We start from the raw sequence: 17,344 nt of genomic DNA on the forward strand, positions 1-17,344 counted from the left end.
GGGGGGGGCATTTGCATGAGAGGGATAATCTGGCCAACCAACTCTGGCCCTGCCAGAATCCCAAATCTCACTTCCCCTTTCAGCCAGCTGACTGAAATACTCCTTTAAGAATTGGTCTCAACCAATTCCACTTGTGCTGTTAGCATCCAACAAGAAGTTAGTACACTTGAATCTCCTAGTAATGGCCGGCCGTAACAAAACAGTCAATGCTGGTTTCAACTAATGTTTCTCAACATGTCGGGACCAGTGTGTGCATCATATGTAGGATAAAGTGCCCAGCGGGGGAAAGTAACGAAATACACTCAGTCAGTGGCTGTAGCTAAGTACTATTTTAAGGTATCTGTACTTTTACAAGAGTGATTATATTGTATGCTCTATACTTCTCCACTCCATTTTAGAGGGAAATGTTGTACTTTTTACTCCACTACATTTAACAGCTGTAGTTACTGGTTACTTTGCGGTTTTAGAGACTTTACATTAAACACGATGGATTAAAGATTAAATCAGCGGTTCCCAACCTGTCTTGTGACATTTTACAAAAAAGGCAGCATCTACTTGGCGCCTCATTTTACGTTTCACATGTCTGTGAGTTTAGTTTAGTAGTTCCACCAAAGACACATTTCCCCTCTAAACTTCTCACTTGGTTTCTGTTTGAGGCCCCAAGAGGTATCCTATGTTTAACAACAAAAAAAAGAAATGTGTTTGTCAGAACCTTTTTCTTCTTTGATATTATAAAGTATCTGTAACCTCTCGTATCTTGTGACCCACTGGACTAAACTACCTAGTGGTATAGTGGTATGTAAATTGTAGTTTAAACCATGCAGCTATACCAGTAGAAGGCTACAAACACACTGATGCATCAGCATCACCAGCCTCTAAAAGTGCAACACACACATTTTCAGCAAAATGAGGATATTTTCTTTCAATACTTCTAAGTTATAATCCTCAAGACTTCAGTCCTGATTGGTCTGGTGACACAAACGAGGTCACTGGAGAAATCAGCACGTGTGGTTTAAAACTACTGTTTACAGCGCAGTCAGACTAACTCATGTTGTTTTGTTAATTAGCGTGTCAAAAACAATTTCAACTGTAATCTGATTTCATGCTGGACACCAGTCGGATAGCTTTGTGACATAAAATATACAGGCAACACTGGAATGCATGTTGCAGTGTTCTCTTTGAATTCCTTGTGCGCGTGAAGGTAATTTGAATCCAGTGTGCCCCCCCCCCCACAATCTCTAGGTATATGATGAAGGGTATGAGATGATGGTGGGGGAGCTATTCTAATTCCAAAGGCCAAGAGAACATTATCAGGATGCATAGTATCCTGATCCATGACATAACTGGCCTTTAATAATAAAAATGTTTCTGCCTCTGTGTGAATTTAACATAGGGGTGTGTGTACTTATGCCCCCTGGATTTTAAGGAAGAATATTTATTTATTTACAATAACTTATTCATTCACAAAGAAAATTGGTGTCCTTAATGGTTGGATTTTTCTTTTTTTTTTAATTTAAGGCATTAGTTCAATATCTAATAGATGATTTTTTTTTCGGTATTCCTCTTTTTAGTCTACTGTAGCATGGGTGTGTAAACTTATGAGAACCACTGTAAGTCATTACAGAATGGAGATGCATTCACTGGCTGGAAAATACATAAATAATATAAAAAGCTGGGTTTGATTTAATGAAAGACTAGAGGATTTTAACTATAGGTAAATTTTGCTGTAAATTATTTCAACGCTTTTACTCGGGTAACATTTTGAATAGAGGAGTATTTATCCAATCCTACACCTATTTTCTATTTCTTTTTTCGCTTTTTTATGTTCTAGATACTTTTACTTAAAGTGCCCATGTTTTGTTATTTTGTGTCTCTGGTGCTTCCAAACGCATACAAACAAAAAAGAAAACTATCCATGCTGTTTTGAGAGAGATATAGTTTCTGATTGTCTTCTGCCTTCAGTCTCTGGGTGAGCTGTCTAAGATCTGCACGGGTCTCTACGTCACTAGCCGCTAACTGTAGCATGCTGGCACACTAGCTCGTTCTCAACGGCAAAACACTGCTACATCACCCACTAGTTGACCTTAATCTCCAAAAGAACTACTTCCTGTCCCTGTTCTGCAGGGATTCCACAAGTGGCCCTCGTCTAGAAGAAGTCTCCCAGCTAATCCTGCCTTGGGCTGACCAAAGCTGGAGAAAGTTATCTGGCTGATGTGATCTTACCGAGCTACTGAGCATGTGCAACTCCCACCAAAGATAGAAGTCAGATGTCTCACTCTGTAGATAAAACAGAGACCCAAACACACAGGGTGAAAAGAGGATCTGCAGCAATGTGCAGAACAAAAAAAAATATTGTGTTTTTTTAAAAATGAAACCATGTTAACCCATTCTGGTACAACCTCAAAATACAATTATGAACCTGAAATGAGCAGAATATGGGCGCTTTAAGTAAAGCTGTGAATGCTTCTTCCATCAACCTCTATACCGGATCTCAGAACATACAGTATCCCAGACAGGCAACGTCATGCTGTTACAATAAAATCACGACCATGGTTACTTAAATACTCAGCTGATACATTTCTACCTTCATTTCAAAAGCCAGTATCTAAAATCTGAATAATAAGCTATAGGCAGTAAAATCACCTAGTTTTTTTCAATATAGTGTGTAAAATGTGTTTGTGACCACACAACCCCAGATGTGACCACTACTGCACCCCCAAAGCCAAACTGAGCCACAAGCTTACGCCATATTGGGGGGGGGGGGGGGGGGGGGGGGCTGGCTAATTCAACAAAGTTTCAATACAGAGGCCAACCACACACGTCTGAAATATTTATCAGGGACTTGACAAAAAGATGAAAAATGAATGAAAGTCTTTTTTCATGGTCTTCCAGATTTTTAAAGATTGTTTCATTAAATTTACATGAGAAGTTCATGTGTGCACAATCTATAACGGTCCGGCTCAATAGCAGTGTATTTAAGACCAGCGCGGCACTATACTCAAAAAAACATCAACAATGTTAAGAATGTCAGACTGAGCTGCCACTTGGCGACGGATTGACCCTTATTTATTAATACTGATGGCGGAGACATTAATGGACAGACAGTTTGAAATACACACATCTACTAGATTAGCCACGAAGCCGGAGGATCCGGATGGGGACTGACGTTTTTAATTATGGAGCTCATGCTCATTGTCTAATAAAAAGGAAGCGTTGCAGTAACAGATTCTCCTGTTGAGGCCACTGCTGTCTTAATCCCTAAAAGGAAGGGAGGAAAACCAAACTTGACACCCAGGATACTCGTGGCCAACTTCTGTAGCTAGGAGAACCACGTCCAGCCTCAGAGACATTTCAGGAGTAGACCACAGGCAAAATATTATAGAGATGTACAAAAAAAAAAGCTCTTATCGAAGAGATCCCACTGGCCTCTGTGGAGTGGATGGGAAGGAGGAACTACATTTCAGTCTTAGACACGTACAAACGTGCACATGAGGGCAACATTTCAATTTATTAGCAAACAATTACAATTGTGACAATGCACGTTATTAAAACAAACTAAAGCAACAGCAAAAATCAAGTGTTGCCATACAGTATATGAGATAGTTGAGACTATATTCTAAATACTGCTTAGGCTGAATGTTCATCCTCAAAATATAAAAAAGGATGCCAAGCGCTATAAAAAAAAAAGGGAATTTAAACAGAATTGCTTCATCTGGAACAAGCACACAACATGGTGCCTAGTGTTTACACCAAACCACCAAGCAACAGTAAAATAAATATCCAAACAAAACAATCTGGCCATTAAAAAAAACCTGCCGATGCCATGTGAACGCATAATGCAAACAGCAGGGAAATATTGACAGAGCAGCCTCTCCAGACAGAAAAGTCCTCTCACCACAGAGACCACTGTGGACAAGCATGGGGCTGTCTTCTAAAACTGACACAAAGACACTGTTCACTTATTTTATCTAATGTGTGGTGACAACAGCCTGTAAGTAATGATGAACATTAATGGTTGAATAAACATCAGGCTGGTTGTGAAGAGATTAACAAATCAACTAAAAAATGAACTGTTTGATACACTGGGGGTGGAACAAAAAATAAGTACACCAGCTCAATATAATGCATCCAACCTACATACCACTGTCTATGTGAAGCTATATTTTTAGGGTGAGTTCTGTCAGAGTTGTTTCTTTCAGTTATGCAAGGTTCTCCTGCTGTTTTGTCCACCCATTCCATGCGCTTTGTGTGCAACAAAGAAAATATTAACAATGTGTAGATTCATCCAGAGCCAACATGTAGATATCAACTCAGTTCAAAATAGCATCTATAACTTAAACAGAGGTGTAATCAGGATGATGAGTCTCGCTTAACGTCCACATCCAAAAGTCTTATTCCAGTCTTCATACAGCTCCAAGTCTTTTGATGAGACACTGGGTCGTACTGTCTTCAGGGCCTCCTGGAAGTCAGTGTAGAGGATCGGTCGCACTTGATCTGCAGTGATAGTGGCAATGTCACTGAGCTGGATGCTGCGGATGGGCCCCAGCGCTGCCTCTCGACACAGCTGAGTCATGTCAGCCCCCGAGAAGCCCTCGGAGGCGGTTACCACGCTCTCCAGCTCCTGCTCTCTCAGCTGGTTCTTCTCTTGAAACATGAGGTTAGTCACTATCTGCCGGCGGGCCGTTGCTTCAGGCAGGGGGATGTATAACCTCTTTGCCAGGCGGCGGCGGGCGGCCTCGTCTATCTCTTGAGGCCGGTTGGTGGCGCCCACCACCAGGATGCGGTCCTCGGCTGCCGTGGCCGCCCCGTCCAGCTGGACCAAGAACTCCGTCTTTATCCTACGTGATGAGTCGTGCTCCCCGTCTGTCCGCTGGGACAACAGTGAGTCAATTTCGTCTATGAAAATGACAGCAGGCTGGTGGCAGCGGGCGATGGCAAAAAGGGCTCGCACCATTTTTTCCCCCTCACCCACCCACTTGGATGTGAGTGATGAAGCACTGATGCTAAAGAAGGTGGCACCTGACTGGCAAGCTATGCATTTCCCTATCAGAGTTTTTCCGGTCCCTGGGGGTCCAAACAACAGGATGCCTTTGGGCGGACCACGGAGGCCAGTAAAGATGTCAGGTCGCAGCATGGGCCAAACCACTATCTCCTTTATGGTGGCCTTGGCAAACTCCAGGCCTGCTATGTCGTCCCAGGCGACAGGAGGCCCGTGGTCCATGATCTCACTCATGATCAGCTCGATTATCTTGGGCTCAAGGTTTTTCAGGCGCTCGTCCAGGATCTGAGGTTCCCGATTGGAATTACGGCTAGCTTCTTCTTCTTCCTCCTCCGGTCGTGGAATAGGTGACACAAATTTAGAAAAGGCACCTCGAGGCCTGTTAGCACCCAGAGATCTCTTCACAGTTGCTGCCATGGTCTGACCTCTGGTAGGCTGATTGGAGTGTTTTTTCTGCTGATCAACAATGAACTGCTCACGAGCCGTTCTAAAGTTGCCTCCAGCTCGAGGGTCAGAACCTGCTTGACCTCCGTGTTGCCCCCTGCCACCACCCCCTCCGTCTGGGTTGTAAAAGTTCTTCCGCTTCGAGGTGTTGCAGGTGGGGAAGTAGGAGGACTGATTGTTTTGTCCACCCCATGCAGGGCCAGGGTTTCCCTGTGGATGGCCTGAAGAAGAATGACTAAACACAGACTGCGGTCGGGCTGGAGGTCGGGAGAAGGAGTTTGGATTCCCTGAGATCCCCTCAGAGCCTCTTGGCCTCTCTAAAGCAATATTAGTAGCAGGATTACTGATAGTATTGTTAGCCTCTGTTTTAGGCTGCGGTGGGCCTATAGGTTTGAACAATGCAGCCTCTGACCTGACTCCAACACATATGTTAACATCTCCTGCTGCCACCAGGGAGCCTCCTCCACCTTTCCCTGCCTGTACCATCCTCCTCACGCAGGGCAGCTCCATCACACTCTCTGTTGTAAGGGACGACTCCCATTTGTCACTGTAGTTCTTCTGACTGCGGGCCAGATGCAGTGCGCTCTCTGCATAGTTGTTAAGCCCTGTGTTGGGGTCATCCGAGTCCAGCACTGCAGCGTAGCGCTCCGAGTAGGTCCTGAGCAGGCCGGCCATGTCGGCCTGAGAGAGCTGGGAGCTTGCCCATGCATACTGAATGGAAAGGACGTGGGCCCGGTAGGCATCGGCCGTCTGTTCAGGTGTACAGTTGCCAGATGAAATGTCAAAGGACCTCCTCTGCCATTCGTCCAGGTGTGCTCCACTCATGCCTGGCCTGCTCCAGTCTGAGGAAGGAGAGGGGACAAAGGTTATTAAAAATACATGACATCAGTTAAAGCCCAGGTCCACATCACCCCTGACCCAAACAAACAAAGTTGCATCTCATTACATTCTGTGATACGCACTGGCACATAATACAGGAACCCCAATAATCCTGTGCCTCACAAGAACAGAATAAAAAAGCCTGGTTTTTAAACTGATGAAGCAGCAGAGGCTGAGACTTCCTGACTTTAGACAGCATGGCTTAAGTTTCAAAAACCTTTCATCCAACTCAATAACATCCCAACCGTATCTCTGTGTTAAGACCCTCCCATGCCCATATCTTTCACCCAATTTTTAAAGCATTCTTTGTTAGTCGCCATACCCCCAGCTGAGATGACCTCTAAACATAAAGGGTTGCTTTCTCAGTCTTGATAAAGCTCTTTCAGAGCAACAGATAGCAACACACAACTGTTTTCCCTTAGTAGCTAGCTACATTGAATATTAGGTGACAATTTGTTAAACTGGTCAAACGCCCCTTTAACGACATGCAACTACGCTAAATATCTAATTTGAGCCAGCCGTACTGGAGGGACGTTCACTAACAAAGCTAAGTGTTGTATAACTTTAGGTCATTCATTTAGCTAACTGACAGGGACACCTAGCTTAGTCTCCATGACATGCAGTTATAAAGAGTCAACTCGTTCTAGTTTACAGACTAACAATACAGGCGTAAGTGTTCACTGAAAATACACCACAAACACAACAAGCCACAATACTAAGAATGAGGCACGACACTTACTATTAGAGATATCTTCTGCTATTATGACAAAACAAATAGGTGCTACACGAAGGGTACACACACAAGTTTTAAAATATCAACTTGTGTAATTTTACTCATTGCTTAGTTGTTCCCGCCACGGGTTACTTCGCCAGCAGTACGTCTTACGGCCACGTTCCAATTCGTTCATGAAAAAACATAAATTAGACTTTCAGCATCGGTTCACCTAACGTAGGAATCCAGCCAAAACTAACTACACGTTCGTTCTAAATCAATTGAGAAAACGTCGACCTTTGTGAAAAATATAAGAAGAATAAAGAGCCAAGCTAAAGCCATTAACTCATTTGAAAATATCGGAACGGGACCTATAACTTGTCACAACTAGGGAGTGCTCCATTTATCCCCCAGGTTCGCCCAGAGAGTGGTAACGATCTGTTGATATGTTATGCCGCTATATCAGTTCCCACGTAAAGCTTTCTGATTCGTGTTAATCAATTATTATCTACTATGTAGTTTTACCTAGAGTGAAAACAGTTGCCTTGAGTTTTAAGAACTATTTTCTCCGGATTGTGGATTTAAAAACAGGATCCTACCTTCTAACTTGAGGTCTACATCGCCATCTTGTGGCCACTGGCCATAACATAACCTACACAAACACAAATTAGATCGTCGCTTTATCGTGTTGCATCCTGGGAAATGCAGTTAAAGCGTTTTTGAAATTTTATTCTGAGAACTAATTTCCGAAAAAATATACTATTAAAGAAAGGACACTTTAACATAAATTGCATTCCATGTTGCATTATTTTACGTTTATTAAGTAAAATAAACAATAAAATATAAAGTACTCTTGAATTAGTGTAAGTGTAAACTACACTAACCACAACAGTGGAGTTTTTTTGTTTATGCTGTCGACGCTGGATGACAGCGACGGCTGAGGTTCAGATCATACGCCGCCGTGGGAAATAAGATACGTTTGCGATATGTAGCCAACTAACGTTAGGTAGTTAGTTCACTTTTTGCACTATTTATTATTAAAGTATTTGACTTTGAGGAGAGGTCACTGGAAAAGTTTCCTGAATAGCTCTTCATAGCGGTAGCAGCCCGTTAGCTGAAGCTAAACCAGAGACGGAATCTTAATTAATCCAGACGGGACCAAGCCCAGGAGCCGGGTAGCAGCAGGCAGTCACACCCTTGTCTGGGGTTAGTGAAGGACCCCTTCATGCGTAGCAAGCTTACATTTCTATCCGTCACACGTTAAGATGTTTTATGCAACTAGATATTAGCCTCAGGCTGAATTTGGAGCTTCGGACCAATATTGTGAGTTAACTGGGAAGTGTGGACTGGATATGACTGACTCATCATCATGGCACGGGCAGAGGAGATAACCCTGAACGGTCTGTCTGCTGCAGAGCCAACCAGACAGTCTCATGACTAGCAAGACAGCTAGCTAAGCTACACATTCGAACGTTTCTATTATATATTTCCCCACGCAGTGGACGTGCCGTTATGAATACCCCGGTGTACACATTTGTTTCCCGTGACGACAACAGCACGGTTTATGCAGAAGTTTCCAAAATCCTCCTCTCAACTGGACAATGGAAGAGGCTGAAAAAAGACAATCCCAGATTCAACTTAATGCTCGGTGAACGGAACAGACTGCCCTTTGGACGTCTGGGTAAATATGTTTTTCTAATATGATGTTTTTTTGAATGAAGGGTTTTTGCTATATTTGGTGTCCACCCACTCAGGATGAGGCAGCTGCTGTGACTGCGCACAGCTCTCTCTCTCTCTCTCTCTCTCTCTCTCTCTCTCTCTCTCTCTCTCTCTCTCTCTCTCTCTCTCTCTCATGTAGATCTGAGTGTACAGATGTTTAAATGCATTCTCTATTGGATTTTACAGGCCATGAACCAGGATTGGTTCAGCTGGTGAATTACTACAGAGGAGCAGACAAGCTCTGCAGAAAGGCGTCGTTGGTCAAGTGTGTATCTGTCTTTTTTAAATGATAAATATGCATATTGTGCTGTTACTAATGTGCTTTTGTGCAAATGAATTATTCAAAGGCAGTCACATTAGCTGACCACTTCCCTTCTTTACCATTAGGCTAATAAAGACCAGCCCGGAGCTGTGCGACTCCAGTAACTGGTTTCCAGAATCCTACATCATCTATCCTACCAACCTGAACACCCCTGTTGCTCCAGCTACGAATGGCATTAGTCATCTGAAGAACAATCCCAAGACGGATGAGCGAGAGGTTTTCTTGGCCTCCTATCACTCTAAAAAAGAAAGTGGGGAGGGCACAGTGTGGATAGCCAAGTCTTCTTCCGGCGCTAAGGGTAAAAACTATTATCCACGTTTAATTGGTTTAAATTACACATGTCAAACTCAAGGCCCTCACCATATATCCATCCATCCATCCATCTTCATCCGCTTATCCGGTATCGGGTCGCGGGGGCAGCAGCTCCAGCAGGGGACCCCAAACAAAAACAAATCTGTTTTTTCATACTGTAATCGCGGAGCACTGCCGTGCAGAATTTCACAAATAGGCTGACTTTGAGAGTTAGAATTCCCCACAGAAACAGAGAGTTAAAAAAAAAAATCATAATAATAATCCGGCTGAGAAACAGGTAGTTGTGATTCAGCTGGGTTTGTTTTTCATGACTTGCTAAATTCCACGATGGCTAAGAAACGTTTTGCTGACTTTTTTAGGGTTTTATGTCGACCAAACTGTTTGGAAGAAAGCCATTTGAGACATGTAATGATACAAAGTTATTTAAAAACATGTCAATAAACTCGACATGTCTGGCCCTTACTGTGATCGTCATTTACAGTGTGGCCCTTAGTGAAATTGAGTTTTGCGTCCCTGGTTTAAATCCAAGACACAAGTACGCTTTAATCAGACCTTTTTTCCTTCAGTGTCTTCTTAAACTTTATCACCGGGAATCAAATAGATTCCATACCCTTTCTGAGCTATTTGCTCTGCATGTGACCTCCTTATGTGACCTACTACTTGTATTGTTTACAGTTTCATATTGTGGTAAGTGGCAGCTTTACATATGTTTTTATTGCAACAGGTGCTGGGATTTTGATATCCCATGATGCTAATCAGCTGCTGGAGTACATTGATAATCAGGGACAGGTTCATGTTATCCAGAAGTACCTGGAGAGACCTCTGCTTCTGGAGCCGGGACATCGGAAGTTTGACATCAGGTAAGTCTTTTTTATGTTAGCCTGACAGTGAATGTGCTAGTCCGTCTGGACTTTGTAACTGAGGCTGATGTGGGTTCTGTTCTTCCATCGCTAGGAGCTGGGTGCTAGTGGACCATAACTACAACATCTATTTATACCGGGAGGGTGTGCTGCGGACGTCCTCAGAACCCTACAACAGCTCGGACCTGCAGGACATGACCAGCCACCTGACCAACCACTGCATCCAGAAGGAGCACTCCCAGAACTACGGACGATACGAGGAAGGGAACGAGATCTTCTTTGATGAGTTCAGGCTGTACCTGCTGAACACTCACAACGTCACCCTGGAGACCAACATACTACCTCAGATCAAGCACATCATAAAGTAGGTCCTTCTTGTTTTTATTGTAATTATTGGATCTCATTTACTACAAAGCACCGATTAGCTTTTACACGTAACATTGAAAGTTGAAATACATAAAAACATAATTTTTTTGTGTTAAAGCTACAGTAGGGAGTTCTGAGAAAACGTGGACTTAGCCTAAAAATTCGAACAAGCACACCTAACAAGTCCCTCCCCCTTGCTCTCTGCTGCGCTACAGGCCCCCCCCCCCCCCCCCCCCCCCCCCCCCCCCCCCCCCCCCCCCCCCCCCCCCCCCCCCCCCCCCCCCCCCCCCCCCACAGCAGAGCCTGCCGTGAACGCGCACGCTAGTAAGCAGGGCCCCCGATGCTTTCCACATCGTCATGGTAAATACAGGGCATTTATTCTGAGTGCCGTATAGCTTATGTAAAAAAAATTGCTTATTTAAAATATTTGTTAAATGTTTTGTACATTTTTTCAATAAAGGGGTTTAAATATATTTATGTAATCACTCATTTGTGAGTACAAAAGTAGCACTTTACACAGTACATTACTGAATTACCTTTGGGATCAATTTAAAACCGTAAACTTTCAGTAGGAATGATAAATCAGTGAGGAAGTTCAATAAGCCAAGGAATAACAACATCTTAGAAATATGTCTTAGATTTTGTTAGCATATGGGTACAATAAGTCAGCTTTTTTTGCAAAGTACTCCTGCACAAGGAAATACTGAACATTTTGAGTTGGACTGTAAGACGATTCCTTCACATGCCTCTGTGTCTGGGCCATGTCTGACCTGTTGAAGGAGCACAAATAATTTGTGTCAGACATTTGATTTACAAATTACATCTTGAGGGAGAAGAAAACGTGTATGTTTAAAAATAATCAAAAATAGAATTCTGCCTTGCCAAACGTTGACAGGGACAGCGCACATTAAAGTAGTTTAACCATAGCTACATTTGTAATCAACAAAAAAACATTTTGGCTAACTAAATGTAGGTATCGAAACATTATTGCTTATACTGAGGGTGAAGGTCTTAGCAAGTAAAATTAATCTTCACCTGCTACAACATTCATGCCTTGCTACAAGCTAACAAGCTAGCTAGCTAACTGTTAGACTTCGCAACAAGCTACAGAGTAAACTGAGATTTGCGCCATCACCAGGTTGCTGAAAGTGTACTGTAACCATCGATATCTTAGTTGTGTAGTTCTTAAAAAAATGAAACAAATCAAGCAGGGATACTTACATGTCAAGCAGAAATGTGGCTAACGCTAGCTCTGAATCTGTGTTGAATCCTTTCAGGAGGCGTAGCTCCCTCCACCTCTGAAAAGCCGCTTCGATGTTGACCCTTGTTTTATTTTGGGCTCGGTTTAATTCTTTTCTTTTTAGTTCGCTTTTCATCATCGGTCATCTTCTGTTTACCCGTCTTTGTTTTCTGAGCAGGTGTCACTCGAGAAATTGGCAGTATTCCTAAAAAGTTGTTTCTCCGCGATTAGCACAGCTGCAGTACACTGGCAATCTTGAGCTTGAACTCGCTGTGCGGGGGAGGGGTATGGGGTATGAGCGGCGCCTACACGAGAGTGACTGGCACTGCTAAGACAGTCCTCTTGGCTCTGATTGGCTGTTTCTGACCGGGAGCGTTGAATTTCTGCAAGTGGCAGTAGGATTTTCACAGAATATCAGTCTCATATTCTACTGACAGGACTTAGTGACAGTTTTAACACATATGTAAAAAATACAGTTTTACAAAAGTTACCTACTGAAGCTTTAAAGTGCTCATACAATACTTTTTGGCTTTTTCCCTTTTTCTTTATTGTGCTATATATCTTTTAAGTGCATGTTATAGGTTTACAAAGTGAAAAAGCCATAAGTCCCCCCCCAAAGGGACATACCATCTCCAAGAGAAAACAGTGTTCACCAAACTGCTCCAAACACCTCTATTGTAGTCCAGCCTTTACCTCCGTGACAAACATGTGTCACTTTGTAACACACGTTATAATGCTCGCCTAGCTGCTAGCAGGGCAAGCTGTCATACTCTGCTTCTGACTGGCTAGTAGTCCTTACCTAGCTACTGTGCATGTGCGACTCCCAACAAAGATGGAACAGAAGTGAGATTTCTCACTCTGTGACTAAAACAGAGAGCTCAACACACAGGGTGAAGACAGGATCTGCAGCAATGTGCAGTACTACAAAAGTATGGTAAACCTATTCTGATAAAACCTCTAAATACAATCATGAACCTGAAAAGGAGCAGAATATGAGTTCTCTAACTTCTCCTGCTACAGCTTTCCGGCCGCGGTCACTAAGCACAGGGGGGACACTTTGTTTCTCCCACTATTCTGGAGCTAATCCCTGTCACTCTCTCCCTCGCTCTACCACACACTCCCCAACACACACGCATGCTATTCTATTAAAGAGATGCGCTGTAAGGACGCAAACACCAGCGTACAAGTATAAACGTCGGGCTGCTTATGTAGGCTACGGCGTAAACTCTGCGTAGAGTAGATAGATAGATAGATATTTATCCAAAAAATGGGAAATTATGATGTTACAGCAGCAAAATCAGTCACACAGCACAGGATATAAATACAAATGAAATACTAGGATACAGTATACATACATACAATATACATGAAATAATAATAATAATAGGAATAAAATATAAGAACAAATATTTGAATGTATATATGCAGAGCCCTGGCAGAAGCATAAGTCCAACTTTAGTACTGTGGAAATGTGACTTTGGTATCTATCACATAGACGAGGTAATTTAATTCCACATTTGCCTTTCAAATGCAAAGGTCAAAGGTCAGCGATTACTTAATGCCTGAAACATTCCTAATGAATATGATCAAGTGTTTGCAGACGGCATGAAGATGATGATGACGATGAAATGATTTTGCCGTGTGGTTTCACAGGAGCTGTCTGATGTGTATCGAGCCGTCAATCAGCACCAAGCACCTGTCCTACCAGAGCTTCCAGCTGTTTGGATTTGATTTCATGGTGGACGAGAGCTTCAAAGTGTGGCTCATTGAGATCAACGGAGCTCCAGCCTGTGCACAGTCAGTAACAATCAGCTGAGCATTCCTGTTACAAGTGGTTATTTCTGAGCATCCTTTGTGGTTTCACTTGTTTTTCTTCCCATCTAGAAATCTCACAGCCTCGAGTTCTGTCTCCTGTTTACATCTATTCCTTCAGTCTGCATTTAGACAGAGTTGTTTGACTTTTGTTTTCAATATGGGGAAAAGAAGCTTTGAATCTTTTGGGTGAAAAAAATACTTTGAGGAGGAGTGGGCGGAGAATTCTCATCAGCTGTGTGCTTGGCCGTCCAGTGGTGTTTCAGACTGGATGTGCTGTGATGATAGCTCAGTTCACAACGACAACACACACAGATCCCTTTGGTCTGGTCAGTGGAACATTTGGCCACTTTTAAAAAGTAAACTTTCCATTCAGAATCTTAATGGCGTCCATTTTGGCGTCTTGCGCTCGCCATCCACTCAAAACGTCACGTTACTACTCTTTGGCCCGCTCGCAAGCCCAAACAAATGTGTGTGGCGTGCCTGTTTTGTTTCCGGTCTAGCTAGATCTGGTGTTGTGTTGTAGTTTTTTGACATTATTAGTTGATGCAACAGCATATGAAAAGAAACTACAAATTGACGAATAATGCATTTAACTGACAGGATTACACATTACATTGAAAAAAACAACTTGATTTCACTCTTCACTTAACCCCTTTTTGATTGATTTTTTGATTCTCGATGGTTACTGAGGCATTTCTATCACTGCCTAAAAAAGTATTGAACTCCGTAGCCAGCCGTATCATTTAGTCAGAAACACAAGTATGATGACAAGTTAACCCTTTTATTCCCCCCCCCCCTCCAGGAAACTATATTCCGAGCTGTGTCAAGGCATCGTGGATGTGGCTGTTTCCAGCCTCTTCACCATGAACAGCAGCGGCGACTGCCCATCTGCTTCCTCTTCACCTTATTCGTCCTCCCCATCCTCCACGTTCACCACCAACTCCTGCTCCTCTCCCAAACTGAGGGGGCCTCTTCACGTGGGCCCCTTCACTCGGCTGTAAGCACACACTAATATCCCCCTCGTCTCCCCCGTACAGCTTCTTTCATCCTCTGTCCTCACTCCTCAACTCTATCTGAGAAGCAGCCCACAGCAGCGAGCCTGTTACGCCTGAAGGGAGTCTTTCTCTATATGGAAACCACTGAGCTGCAGAAATGATCTCTGCTTCCTGGTTATGCATATTATTATGAATGTGAGGATGGTGATGAACGGATCAACAAACTTTGCCGGGAGTTTCTGATTGAGGACAGATGCCCTTCCATCTCCGTCCCACCTCGAGTTTCTCCACAAGCAGATTAATGGAGGACTGACGGATGCCGAGACGCTCCAGCTGAGACTGTAGTGCCTTACATTTCCAGCCACGCTCCCTTAAAAAAGACTGCCAGTTAGCTTGCTCTGTCCCTGTGGCTTGTACTTGTTCTATGAGCCTTTGCACTGTTGCTCAGTAAAGTCGATGCAGTCACGGTCAGTCGGCAAGAATCAGCTTAAAAACATATTACTTGACGTGTGAAATCTTAGTGAATTTGATTAAATTCAGATGCTGTTTATCTCATCGGACACATTTGTATCTATGTTTTTTATTTTTTTTATTGCAGCTTACCTGCAGCTATCGGTGTCCCTTCCATTGAGGAATGGTAACAGCAATCGAGACTTGTTAAAACTTACAAGTTATGACCCGATGTGTCTGAAGAGCTAAACGTTCAAAACGTTAAGGCTTGCCTCGAAAATCCACATTCCTCTAAACCTAGCCATGTGGACACCACACTTCATTTGCATTTAGGGCAGCTGGGCGATATCTACGTGAACAAGGAGGCTGTCCTTCATCTTGTAAACCAAGGTTTAAGTCCGTCCTAACAGGTGTCCCTGACCCCTGACCTCTATACAACAGAGAGGAAAGACAAGTATTAGCCTGCGGTATTCTTTTCTTAACTCATTCTTTTACAAAATAGTCCAACTGAAGATTATTTGTCATTTGAAGAGAGCATGTTTGTGTGAAAGCATGTACTAGAATGCATCCTCATACAAGCCCCCACAGCACTTTCTGTCCCAGATTGTAGAGCTGCCCTTAGTTCGGATGTATGAAAAGCTAGACTTGTCATTGTAAAGTGTCGTCAACAAGTGTGTGGATTATGTTTTTCAACTGTTGTAATGGAAGTAGTAATAGGTTGTACAAAGTGTGTAAAGACCCCATGAAACTAAACTGGCAGGACACAAGAGACATAACAGAGCTCACGGAGGAGAAAAGAACACACAGTGCTACTTCATAGTTTTGACACTGTGCTGGTAGAACATTGTGTGTCAAATATTTTACTACCACATAAAAAGTAAGCGGACAGCCAGCGGCTACACACGCACACACACACACACACACACACACATACACACACATACAGTTACTGCTTGTGTTGGATCATGTCGCTGTATTAACCACTTTCTACTGTTATTATTTTTATCAGAGTTTTATTTCACTACTGCATTTAGTTTTGTTTCATGGGGTCCTGAAAAGACTTCTTATCTTTGAATGACTCTCTCTATGAATAGATAAGACCTCAGAGACATAACTCATCTATTTTATGTTATGGTTTGTTAGAAAAAAGTGTTTAGTTTTTCCTCAGACATGGAACTTTAACTTAGCTAAAATAATGTGCTTGTTGGGTAGTTGATTCAACTGTTGTGTCTCCAGGAGCTCATTTTAAGTCAGATGGTGGCAGTAAGTCCTTCTAGGAGTTTTAGTAGGCGCGTCTCTCGTAATGTTAGAGTTCCTCTCTTCTAACCTCGCTTCAAATGCGTGAGGCTTTTCATCCCATGAGTAATTGAAGTTAAGGGACACCATCGGAGCATGCGTTTATTGTTTTAAATCGCTGTGTATTTGTGTTTACAAGACGACTCTGGGAAATGAAGGCTACGTAGACGGTGAGAAAGATGGAATAGTTACAGAGCAGGTTACACTGCCGTGTAACTAAGAACCCCATGAATCCCTTTCTGTGATGTTTTACAGAACCCTGATGTAGCTGACATGCTGTTTTTAAAAGTTTGGAAAAATATGTATGTCATGGTTGAGATGAACAAATGGGTTACACGTGTTTGCTGATTTTTGAAGTATCAGATGCAAACTGTCAGTATTGGGATTTAATTTGTAGGGAAATGTCTTTCTGTCAAAGGGAAAGGTGCCTTAGGGGGAATTCCATATTGATAAAAATAAATTAAAAAAAAGAAGCAATGGACCTCCGGCCTTTAAATGCACCTTCATTTGTTTCTTTGTTTTGAAGTGATTTTGCCTCATTCATTATAAGACCTCTTTTAAATTCACTGATGTCATTTTCCTAAGTTTCCTCATCTTTACCAAAGACCCTAACCCTGCTGTATTTTCAGTGTCCGGAAAGGTTTTGTAGTTCTATGATCTTGACATTATGACATCACTTGGCCAACGTGATCCAAAGTCAGGGATCACATTCAGAGGGATATCTGTGCTGTGTTCTTGTTCAGTGATGTTTTATCCAAACTCTTGCATGGACGTTTGTCTTTATCAGAAACAATATTACTAGAATAAAAAACATATTACTAGTAACAAGCCTCTGTCGTATACATTTCTGCTTTACAATTTGATTCCCCCCTGCTTGTAGTCTGTATGCTAAGCTCAACACACACATCCAAGACCAACTTTGTGTATATATATAT

The 17,344-nt window shown here is 42.7% G+C and overlaps 2 protein-coding genes across 3 annotated transcripts; one reads left to right on the forward strand and one right to left on the reverse strand.

Moving 5' to 3' along the window:
- Positions 1 to 3,972: 3,972 nt before the first annotated feature.
- On the reverse strand, positions 3,973 to 7,708 carry fignl1 (fidgetin-like 1). 2 transcript variants are annotated; one of them, XM_034898905.1, is made up of 2 exons: positions 7,634 to 7,708; positions 3,973 to 6,285 (listed from the first exon to the last, which is right to left on the reverse strand). In XM_034898905.1, the coding sequence occupies exon 2, from the start codon at positions 6,266 to 6,268 to the stop codon at positions 4,370 to 4,372; it is 1,899 nt and encodes a 632-aa protein (XP_034754796.1). In that variant the 5' UTR covers positions 6,269 to 6,285; positions 7,634 to 7,708; the 3' UTR covers positions 3,973 to 4,369. The 2 variants fall into 2 exon arrangements, with proteins under 2 accessions (XP_034754796.1, XP_034754795.1); XM_034898904.1 differs by lacking the exon at positions 7,634 to 7,708 and adding an exon at positions 7,062 to 7,411.
- Positions 7,709 to 7,941: 233 nt separating this feature from the next.
- On the forward strand, positions 7,942 to 15,903 carry ttl (tubulin tyrosine ligase). Its single transcript, XM_034898566.1, has 7 exons — positions 7,942 to 8,715; positions 8,940 to 9,018; positions 9,141 to 9,373; positions 10,112 to 10,247; positions 10,342 to 10,611; positions 13,507 to 13,650; positions 14,471 to 15,903. The coding sequence occupies exons 1-7, from the start codon at positions 8,547 to 8,549 to the stop codon at positions 14,667 to 14,669; spliced, it is 1,230 nt and encodes a 409-aa protein (XP_034754457.1). The 5' UTR covers positions 7,942 to 8,546; the 3' UTR covers positions 14,670 to 15,903.
- The last annotated feature ends 1,441 nt before the right edge of the window (positions 15,904 to 17,344 follow it).

Source organism: Etheostoma cragini, chromosome 17 (genome assembly GCF_013103735.1).
Source record: "Etheostoma cragini isolate CJK2018 chromosome 17, CSU_Ecrag_1.0, whole genome shotgun sequence".
In the NCBI taxonomy this organism is placed as follows: Eukaryota; Metazoa; Chordata; class Actinopteri; order Perciformes; family Percidae; genus Etheostoma; species Etheostoma cragini.

Coding starts and splice junctions, on each gene's coding strand:
- ttl (XM_034898566.1), top strand. CDS start 8,547: ATGAATACCCCGGTGTACACATTTGTTTCCCGTGACGACAACAGCACG. Junction 10,248..10,341: donor CATCGGAAGTTTGACATCAG/GTAAGTCTTTTT, acceptor TTCCATCGCTAG/GAGCTGGGTGCTAGTGGACC. Junction 13,651..14,470: donor GGAGCTCCAGCCTGTGCACA/GTCAGTAACAAT, acceptor CCCCCCCTCCAG/GAAACTATATTCCGAGCTGT.
- fignl1 (XM_034898905.1), bottom strand. CDS start 6,268: ATGAGTGGAGCACACCTGGACGAATGGCAGAGGAGGTCCTTTGACATT.